Source organism: Rattus norvegicus, chromosome 2 (assembly GCF_036323735.1).
Source record: "Rattus norvegicus strain BN/NHsdMcwi chromosome 2, GRCr8, whole genome shotgun sequence".
NCBI lineage: Eukaryota > Metazoa > Chordata > Mammalia > Rodentia > Muridae > Rattus > Rattus norvegicus.
Window position 1 is genome coordinate 62,972,447 of NC_086020.1, and position 10,598 is coordinate 62,983,044.

Genomic DNA, 10,598 nt, shown 5'->3' on the forward strand with positions numbered 1-10,598 from the left:
GGCTTTTGACAGCATTCCAGTTAGGTGTGGTCTCTGTGTGATCTAAATGTGGGGTGAACAGAGTGTTGGAGTAGCTGATTTAGAGTCTTGGTGATACGATTGTTTTCAACAGCAACAGCATCTCACGGTGTTCTGACCTTTCCTTTCCTGGCTCCAGCGCTGAGGAAGTGTGGTGAATAGTGGCAGTTTTGGTAGGAAGTTGAGGAGGTTAGGAATCTGTTGCTTTTCTGCCATACTCTTCTGACATTGAAATCAAATGCTTCCTGAAATAGGTGGTTTCTGGGTGACTTTGTTGCTTTTGGGTCTTCCCAAGATTCTGAAACGAGATTGATTTTTCAGTTATCAGCTTGGTGCCAATATCAAATATATTTAAAATCATTCCAGGGAAGAAGTTAAAGACACCAAGCACAGCTTCTTTATCACTCCAGAGAGTGTTCTAGATGATGGATAGCATTCTTTGAACACTTGGTTGGTTGTGCCCAGTGTTTCAGAGTGGAGACAGTGGGTCTTCCTCCAGGGGTCTTCCTTCACAGTTTCTTTATTCCTCTTCCTGTTTGTTTCTTTGTTTTAATTGCTGGGGCTTGAGCAATTAGGACTTGTCTCAAGTCCCTATGGGGCCTCCCACTGAGCTCTACCCCAGCTTTTTCTTTCAGCCAAAGCACCATGCTCCTCTCTATGCCCTATCAGACTGGTCTCTGACTTCACCCTTGAGTAGGTTCTCTTGGTCACAAAGCAGGCAGTACAGCTGTTCACTCCATCCCTTAGGACCCATCTCTGAGTGGGGCACTTGCCCCTGTCAGCTACAGCCCACTCATGATTCTGATTCAGCCCTGTGCTTTTTCCTGAATGATGTTTATTTGAGGTAGTAAATTTACAGTTTAGTCTTGTTTCCCTTGTCTCTTGTTTCCCATGGGAGAAAGCCCAGAACCCTTAAGGAGGTGCACGGTACTTTAAGCCATGCCCTTGGCAGCCATGTTTTCACCTCTCACAGGATGGGTTGTCAGTTGTTTTCACCTTCTCCCCACTTCCTGTCTGCTTATTTGCTTTATTTGCCACCCTTAGAAGGGTGTTTGCCAGTCTCTTCTCTATGCCCTCTGTTGTCTCCTATAGTTCGGTTCCTTTCAAACTCCCACAGCCCGGGAGAGTGTCCTTCACAGTGCATTGCGAAGGTGTTTGGTTCTCTGTACTCTGGTTCCCTGCTGGACTATGTATATCTGCTTTCCCTTTGATTCCCTGGGGCCAGCACTTGTCCAGGATTCGTTTAAATGACCCGTTTTCTTTTCTTTTTTCTTTTCTTTTCTTTTTTTTTCTTTTTTTTTTTTTTTGGTTCTTTTTTTCAGAGCTGGGGACTGAACCCAGGGCCTTGAGCTTCCTAGGCAAGCGCTCTACCACTGAGCTAAATCCCCAACCCCTAAATGACCCGTTTTCTATAAATGACCTTCTTCCTGTGACATACACATTTCGTCTACCTTAAGTTATTGTCTATTCTACTTTAAGAAAAATTAAAAATGTATGTTTCTGTGTGTGGACACACGCACACAGACAAGACTTAGTTTGGAAATGACAGAGTTAAGAATAGCGTGGAGTTTTTATTAAGCATTCTGTCTGTAGAGGCCAGGAGTCAATCTGATGTTTCTGAGGCATCATCTATTTTGTATTTTGGGACAAGGTCTCAAAACTGACTCACTCTGTAGTCAAGGATGAACTTGAACTGTGGTTCCCCTGCCTTAACCTTCCAAGTGCTGGATTTCAGACCAGGGTACCACAACTTGTTGTTAAAACATATTTTGTTTTTATATTTTAAAATCATGTTTGTTTGTTTAGCGTTGTGTTCATTTTTGTGTGATTGCACTAATAAAGTCAGAGGTCAACTTGGTTGGGGCAGTTTTCTTCTACTGCATGGTCTTGGGAATCGAACTTGGGAATCATCAGGATTGTAGCAAGTGCTTTTATCCACTGAACCGTTCAGCCCCGCAGTTTTTTTTTTATTTTTATTTTTTATTTATGTATTTATTTTATTTATTTATATGTAAGTACACTGTTGCTGTCTTCATCCACCCCCAAAGAGGGCATCAGATCTCATTAGAGATGGTTGTGAGCCACCATGTGGTTTCTAGGATTTGAACTCAGGACATCTGAAAGAGCTGTCAGTGCTCTTAACCACTGAGCCATCTCTCCAGCCCCTGTTTTTATTTTTACAACAGTCTCATATAGACTAAGCTGGCCTCATGTTTGCTATATAGATGAGAATGACCTTGAACAACTTGATCCTCTTGCGCCTGCCTGCCTCCTGAGTGCAAGGATTGCAGGCATGCTCTACCATATCCTGTTTGTGTATGTACACATATGTGCAGGCACATGTGCATGTGTGTGCCTGTGGAGACCACCAGCTGACACTGACTGGGTGCCTTCTCTAGTTGTCCTTCATGGGATTTTTTTTGAGGCCTCCTCATTGAGCCGGGCTTCTGTGTCTGCTTAGACTGGCTAGCCAGTAAGCCCGAGAGACCCTCCTGTCTCTGCTTTCTCAGCACTGGAACTGCAGGTGCAGGCCGCTGTTCCCTGCTTGTACATGGTTGCTGGGGATGGAATTGAGGTCCTCATGTCTGGGCAGCAAGCACTTTACTGAAGGAGCCATCTCTCCACATCCCGTTTTTGTTTGTTTGGTTTGTTTTTTTGATTCTGGGGATCGAATCTAGGGCTTTATGCATGTTAGATCACAGATCCAGCCCCTTAAACATGTACTTTAAAAGTAGCTTGTTAAAGGTGGTTAAGTTCAGTGGATAAATGTATTTGCTACCAGGCCAAAAGACCTGATTGATCATTGGGACTTGACATGGTGGAAAGAGAAATCCAGCTCCACTAAGTGTCCTCTGACCAAACATACACTCACACTGTGGCACATGCATGTGCTTGCGTGTGTATGCACACACAGTAAGTAAGTGTAGTATCAGTAGCTTGTTAACTAAAAGTTCCCAAGCAGAGGTGATAGTTTAATGTGTGTTCTGAAAGCATGCCTTCATTGTTATTTTAAGCCCTTAAACAAAGAAAATCTCTTGCTCTTGCTTATTTGTTTACTTATTTATTTTTAGGAAATTCACACAAATGAGAAGGAAGTAACAGAGAAGGAGGAAGTCACTCTTCACTTGTTGCCAGGTAACGGTCATGTTATCATATCTCATATATAGTTTGAGGCCAAAGATAGATTACATCATCCCTGGTGTTGCTATATATAAACTCCTTTGTTTTCATCCTAGCACATAACAGTAATGATGTATCATAACAAAGATATCAAGGTCTTTTGTGACTACCCCCCTGGCTCTGGGCGTTACAACATTTGGAAAGAATTTTCCTTGTTTCCCTTTTCTCCAACCTGATGGAGATAATGGGAAATTCTCACTCCTTTCACAATGCAATGAGGCCTTTTTGAGGGTGTCCTGCTTGATGTCATCTATCTTTTCTGTTCTCCAGTCTAGACCATCTGATTCCCTGGAAGAACCCCACAGTCGGCATGCTTTCTTGCTGCCTCTGTCCATAGTTGCTCTCAGATAGATGCCACAGCTGGCTGGGCCTCCCAGCACTGGGGTAGGGGTGGGTGTGGGGTGAGGGACTCACCTGTGTATCTGCTGGTGGATTTCAGCACAGGTACCAGAGATGCTGGGGCACTGGGGCTTTGCTCTGAAGTCATTCATTATGAAGGAGCCTGGGTTGGTTGACTGTTTTTGAGACAGAGGAGAGTGGCTAATGCTCATATTAAATTTTAATCACTTCTGAGTTCAAGAACAGAGACCTCTTGGTGGTTTATCTCCCTCTTATGTGGAAAGTCTTGCCCCTGGTATACTCCTTTCTCTCATTTTTTTCCCCAGTCCAAAAATCATTTCTTTTTTTTTTTAATTTTTATTTATCTAATGTATATTACAGATGGTTGTGAGCCACCATGTGGTTGCTGGGATTTGAACTCACAACCTCTGGAAGAGCTATCAGTGCTCTTAACCTCTGAGCCATCTCTCCACCCCCCTCCCCCAAAATCATTTCTTTTTCTAAGTGTTTTGTTTATTTTGAAACTAGGTTTCAAATAGCGGAGGCTGACTTGGGATTCATGGCCCTTCTGCTTCTGTCTCCAGAATACTGGGGGTGTGTGCTGTTTTTGTGTTTGTTTGTTTGTTTTTAAGATTTATTTATTTTTTATAGATGAGAACACTGTAGCCGTCTTCAGACGAGCCAGAAGAGGGCATCAGATCCCATTACAGATGGTTGTGAGCCACCATGTGGTTGCTGGGATTTGAACTCAGGACCTCTGGAAGAGCAGTCAGTGCTCTTAATTGCTGAGCCATCTCTCCAGCCCGTGTTTTTGTGTTTCTTGTAATATATATTTTTCTGTAACAAGGATGCCTGACTTTTATTTTAGACATGTAAATAATGGTTTAAAATTTCAAAGACCTTTTTCTTTAATGATGGCCTGACCTTTTATTCATCCTCCTATGATTGGTTTTTTCCCCTCCTTGGAGTTATAGATTCTGAAATTAGCCTCTATGTTTAACTTGAGGTTAAGTATATTTCCCACCTTACAGCACCTGGCAGCCTTTTGTAAGTACAACTCTGAGTTGACGGGTAACTTCCCCGTCCCTTAGCCTTAAGAAAGAGCCTTTCCAGACCCCATCTGCTGTCGGTGTTGGGCTGGACAAGGTGGTCAGACAGCACTGCCTGCCATGTTGCAGAAGTTCTCAGCAGATGTGCTGTGGTAGCCGCTGCCCACTGGTTTCCTGTCCCAGTGCATGACTATAGGATGAGGCACTGCTGGTCTTGGAGAGTTGAAGTACAAGAAACCTTATCCACTGATTTTTCACCTTGACCGTAGCTAAGGTACTTTTTCTGGGACTGTTTTAAACCCCAAACAGGCCCCAACTTGATTGTTTTTGTCCAAAGTGTGGTCTCTCTGGAGGCTGACCGAATGACAGCCATCTTGAGGTGTTTCCGTAGTGCTTCAGCTCCTGTACTTCCTGCTTGAATGGAAAGAGGAGAGACAGTCTGAGTGCCTGAAGGCTTAGTCTTCACCTTCATTTTGGAAGCTAGAGTAAATGAATTTTTAGCCAACAAGTGAATTCAAAGGTGAAGAAGACCAGAGGGAGACCCTGTGGGGAAGATGGTTGTTTCCTGGGTGATAAGAAAATTTCTTTGTTTTTGTTGTAAAGTTTGCTTTCCATTTCCTGGATATCCTTCTTTCCTGTCCTTCCCCAAACCGTGGAGAATTTCTCTGCTTCCCTAGCTCTCAGCCCTAGTGTGCTTTGGCTGTGGAGTCTGTGTTCATGTGGGCTGGGTGCCTGCAGATGGAACACGGGAGGTGGCCCATGGCGAGGGAGTGCTTTGAGACAATCCCCACCCCACCCCAATGGCTGCCTTTTCCCTCTCCTCCTCCAACATGGAGCCTGGATAAGACACGGGTGTTAAGGCTTACACAGGGAAAGGGGCAGAGTTGGAATCCAGGCTGAGCTGGCCAACCTGCTGACCTTTGCTTCGCTCAGAGTGTCATTGCTGTGAGACACCTGCTGGGTAATGAAGAGAAGGTAGCTGCAAGCTGGGGGCAGGGGTGTGAATCTAATCGCAGCGCTTGGGAGGACTACTGAGCCAGAAGAGCGCCCAGGCTACATAGTGAACTCCAGCCATCTGTGTAATAGAGTGAGACCCAGGCTGCAGACAGGGAGAGAAGACGCTTGAGATCAGTGTCAGCTGGGTGGGAACGCTCGTCATCAGGATGACAGGTCAGAGGAGTTCCAGTTTGATGTTCCTGAGACATTCGCTGACTCTCCCTGCTCCCTCCTCAGTTTGCAGCTCCTGTGTCTCTGGAGAGAGCTGCTGTCAAGGCTGAGGTGTATTCTGTGTTGTCCCTATGTAAACAACAGAAGGAAAATGCTTAGTGCTCACATTCTGTGCATTTCTGAGAGCTCACTTTGCTTTCACCAGGTGAACAACTGCTCTGTGAAGCCAGCACGGTCCTGAAGTATGTGCAGGAGGACTCTTGTCAGCTTGGTATCTGTGGGAGGCTCGTCTGCACCGACTTCAGAATCTCCTTCCTGGGGGATGAAGGCTCGGCTGTGGATAATGGGGCGGTATGTATGAGCTGCACCTGCTCAGAGGTAGGGAAAGAGCAGACGACTCCATTGCTTTCCCTGCAGCTTCTCCCTCCTCCAACAAAGACAAATGTCTCCTATTAGTGGTCTGCTCTTGCCCTTCAGGGGCTCCATCCACCTGGAGGACCACCAAAAATTGCCATCTGTACTTCATGACACCCTTGCTTTTGTTCTTATAAGCTGACACCATCAACTTTTTCCTGATTTCTTCTGCACCCAGCACATCATGAGTTACTTAATTGGAATAACCTCACACACAGTCCTTCATGTTTCCTCTCTGCTGAGTGCTTTCACAGATTCAGGAACTGAAGATTGTAGTGAAACTGATCAAGAGCTCAGCCTTTGAGATTGGGTTGTTTCTGTTTGAGCTGAACCTAGTTGCAGGGTCATTGTGAGACTTGTGTCTACTTAGGAGTGAGCCGTAGGTCAGGAGCAGCTCTGCCTCCCAGTGGAAACCCTACCAGGGCCCTGCCAGACTGACCCCGTGTGTCAGCTGCCCTGGACCCCTTTGCTTTGTATGGAGCAGTATTGCTGCTGCTGAGGCTGGCCCCCTGCACTGCCGTCTGTTGCAGAGCTTAGCTCCTAGTCCTGAGCAAAGGCAGTTTTGCCCAAGTGCATGGCCCTCCTAGCGCTTCCCATAGCATTCCCAAAGCTGTGCACACCTGTGTGCATTTGTGTGTGGAAATACTGTTGTGTCCTCACTTGATTTGGGGGCACAGTGGGTCTCCTGGGTGCAGCCCAGAACTGGCATGTTCTTCCTGGGTTGAAGCAACTGGTACTGCAGCATCCCTGCCTTTGGGAGATGTGGATGGCTGCCTCAGTTGCTCAGTGTCCAGGGGAGAACCGTGATTGAAAAGAGTCACCCTTGTTTCCTTTTGATTTTTTTTTTTCCCTTTTTAGGAAACTCATTTTAAGAATAAGATCATAGGAGTAAATGACATTCCACTCCACTGTGTGGATCAGATTTATGGAGGTGAGTGTCTTCTTCCTTTGCCTGCCCCAGAATGTATAGCCATAATGATGATATTAAACTGTTACGTAAGTGACTTTGTGTGACCCAGCCTTGTGAGTGGTAAGTGCAGCATGATGCCACTTGTGCTTGGGTTCTGGTTAAATGTGAGCACACCGGCCTCCGACCCTCGTCTTGCTGTTGCATTCTTTTTTCTCTTGAGATGGTATGTAAGGTTGTGTGTGTGTGTGTGTGTGTGTGTGTGTGTGTGTGTGTGTGTGTGTGTGTGTTTGTGTGTAGGCCAGAGGACAACCTGCAGGAGGAGCTGTTTGGGTCCATCTTATGGGTCCTGAGGATCACTCACGTCACAGGCTTAGTGGCAAGCCCTGTACTCACTGAGCCGTCTTGCCGACTCACCTTTTTTTGAGATAGTGTTGTTTGCTTTAATGGAGACTGCTATGGAGCCTGCCAACCTTAGCCTCTCGCCTCTGCCTCTTCCTCCCGAGTGCTGAGTTTTAGATGACAGCCACCTTACACCTGAGGTCTGTTTGTTCTAGAAATCGTTTCTGTGTTAGATGTTGATGAGCCGAGGTTCATTATATGCAGGTAATGGGGATATTCTTATATGGCAGTGTCCTTAGAAAAGAAAGAAAAGCTTGAGCCAGCCAGGCATGGTACTGCACACCTGTATTCGCAAGAGGCAGGCAGGTGGATCTCTGAATTTGAATCTAGCCTGGTCTATAGAGTGAGTTCCAGGATAGAAACCTTGCCTCACACTTCCCCCATCCCCCATGCTTGATTATATAACATTAGGCTGTCCTTTCTGCTGACTTAAGACTGTCCTTCCAAGCCTCGCTCTGTTTTCTGTTCTCCATTTTTGGGGTTCAGGACATTTTAGACGTTGTTCAGCCTGGGTTGCAACAGGATTTAGTATTCACAGAATATGGTATTCTCAACACTAGTAGGTGCTGAGTGAGTACAGGAGCTGAAGCAGGGAGGGAGATGTCAAGAGAGGCTCTAGTCATAAATGTAGGAGTCAAGTAGTATGAAAATGTATTCCAGCATGCCCCCCCATCCTTTATGACCTCGGCTTTTGCAGTTTTGCAGTTTTTCCCTTTTTAAATATTTATTTTGAAATTTTGTGTATTTGAATGTTTGCTATATATAAATGCACCACATGCATGGCTAATGCCTGAAGTGCATGCTGGATCTTCTAGAACTGGAGTTGTAGATGGTGTGTGAGCCTCTTCATGTGGGTCCTAGAAGAGCAACAATTGCTTCTGGAAGAGCAACAATTGCTCTTAACTGCTGAGCTAGCTATCTTCCCAGACTCAAGGTTTATTTGTATGTGTGTGTGTGAGAGAGAGAGAGGTTGTAGGGGAGAGGGAGATTTTGGTGGGGGGGAAGAAGGGAGGAGGAGAGAACACAAGAACTCCAATCCCTGGAACTGGAGCTACAGGTAGTTATGAACTTCTTGACATAGATAATGGATGTTGGGACTCGAACTCAGCTCTTCTGAACAAGCGGAAAGTGCCCATAGTTGCTGAGCCATTTTTCAGTCTCCTCAGAGATGAGCTTTCTCAGGCTGTTGGAGTCTGGTCTTAGGTGTACTCTAGAGATATAAAGAATCCTGCTAGAAGCCAGACACAGCTAGCACTTTGGAGGCAGAGGCAGGTAGATCTCAGAGTTTGAGGCCAGCCTGATTGAGTTTCAGTACAGCCAGAATTACACAAGGAAACCCTGTCTTGTTAAAAACCAGCCAGCCAGCCAACCAACAAGAAACCTGCAAGAAAGAAAACAAAAAACCAAAACCAATGCTGCGGAGAGGGATGTATCCTTAGACGCTGACAGTCTTCCTGTTCTTTGCCATGTAACATTCATTTCTACTCATGGATTCCACATTGATTGTAGTGTTTGATGAGAAAAAAAAACCTCTGTTTGGACAACTGAAGAAATACCCTGAGAAGCTTGTTATCCATTGCAAAGACCTGCGGGTGCTCCACTTCTGTCTGAGGTACACAAAGGAGGAGGAAGTCAAAAGGGTAACTAGCTGCATGTGTTTTTAGGTTTTTCCTATCAGGCTTCCCCCAGGGACTGGAGGCTTGGTTTCAATTGCCTGAAGGTGGAAGGGAGCCTTTCACTTTGTGAAGTTGAAATCAGCTGTAATCTCATTGGGTTAGTGTGGGCAATAGTTGTAGCAAGCATGGCTGTTCTTCTTTGAGTCCTTCAGTTCGTAGTGCTGGCCACCAAGAAGCACTCTGGGGTGGGAAGTGATGATTTAGGTAAGGGTCCGCTGGAGAGTGCTAAGGCTGGCCCTCATCCTGACACATTATTAAATGTAAGCAGAGAGCTGCCTTCCAGCTCCTAAGAATCGGTGTGCCTACCTCTGCACAGTAGCAGTTGTGCGTGGACCTAAGAACAGGTCACATGAGCAAAGTCAGGTCCCCTGATGCACTCCTAAAGATTAGCATCATTTCCTGATGGTCACAGCAAGTTGCAGTCAGGAAATGGCTGCAGTTCATTATGATTTCTTAGGTTTTTCTTGACAAGACAGTGAAGGTCTTGCCCTTCTTCTAGTGCTCACGTTAGGGAAAGCTAACAAGAAGCCAGTTTGTCTAAACTGTCCTATCTGCAGTGAATTGTGCGCGCCATGGGTAATGCCCTTAACTCTCTTTCAGCTAGTACGGTAGTTCGGTTAGAGTAGGGAACGGGATTGTAGTATCTATTCTGAGCAAGCAAAGAAAGCTGTAGATACAGAAGAATTCCCCAAGAAACAAAGCATTTCCTTCTGAACAGTTATTTTTGTCTTTTATCCAAACATGCTTTTGGTTAACACAATAAACAGTCAGAAAGCACAGTAGACAGATTTCTTTTCTTTTTCCTTTCTAGACAAGGTCTTGTGTATCCCAGGCTGGCCTTTCTCTGTAGGTGGGAATGACCTCGAAGCTTTGATCCTCTTCCCTCTACCTCCTGAGCCTGGACTATAGGCATGTGCTACTAGGGCTTCGTGCATGCTAGGCAAGCATACTACTAACTGAGCTACAACCCTAGTCCCTCTCCTTTCATCGTCTCGAGGACCCACAAGTGATTCAGCTAATGTCTTGCTTATTGTCTGATATCAGTTGTGAATCTTAGACATGTTGAATATTTGGGCCTGACCTAATAGGGCAGTTGAGATTTTTAACTCTTGGTTTTTTGGGAAATTAGACTGTGTTTTAAATTTTCCCTAGAAATTAAGAACTCTTAGCAAGCATGACAAAATAATGTTTTGTTTGTACTGGCACTATTCCAAGAGCTAACTCCAGTTTCGGCAAAGATTGTGGTGTCCTCAGAGCCCTGTTGGTGATAGAGAACAAAGCTTAGTTGGCTCCTACCTTTCTTAGCATTGGTCTATCAGAAGCATAACTGTGTCCATTGGTCCTTTCCTCTCTAGATTGTCAGTGGCATAATCCATCATACCCAGAGTCCCAAACTGCTGAAAAGACTGTTTCTGTTTTCCTACGCAGCTGCTGTGCATGGCACAG

General features: G+C 45.4%; 1 protein-coding gene across 6 annotated transcripts in view; it reads left to right on the plus strand.

Annotated features, from left to right (window-relative positions):
* The window catches only part of Mtmr12 (myotubularin related protein 12), a 69,598-nt gene that overhangs the window by 21,725 nt on the left and 37,275 nt on the right, over nucleotides 1-10,598 (plus strand). For 3 of the 6 annotated variants that reach the window (XM_039102201.2, NM_001415035.1, NM_001012077.2), the window contains exons 2-6: nucleotides 3,090-3,153; nucleotides 5,959-6,104; nucleotides 7,026-7,098; nucleotides 8,986-9,116; nucleotides 10,508-10,598. Coding sequence is in view for 4 of the 6 variants with exons in the window: in NM_001415035.1 (NP_001401964.1) it covers nucleotides 3,090-3,153; nucleotides 5,959-6,104; nucleotides 7,026-7,098; nucleotides 8,986-9,116; nucleotides 10,508-10,598 (505 nt within the window). In the remaining 2 variants the exon portion in view is untranslated. Of the gene's footprint in view, nucleotides 1-3,089; nucleotides 3,154-5,958; nucleotides 6,105-7,025; nucleotides 7,099-8,985; nucleotides 9,117-10,507 lie in introns of those variants that run through there. The other 3 variants (XM_017590832.3, XM_039102200.2, XM_039102202.2) reach the window with 3 other exon arrangements.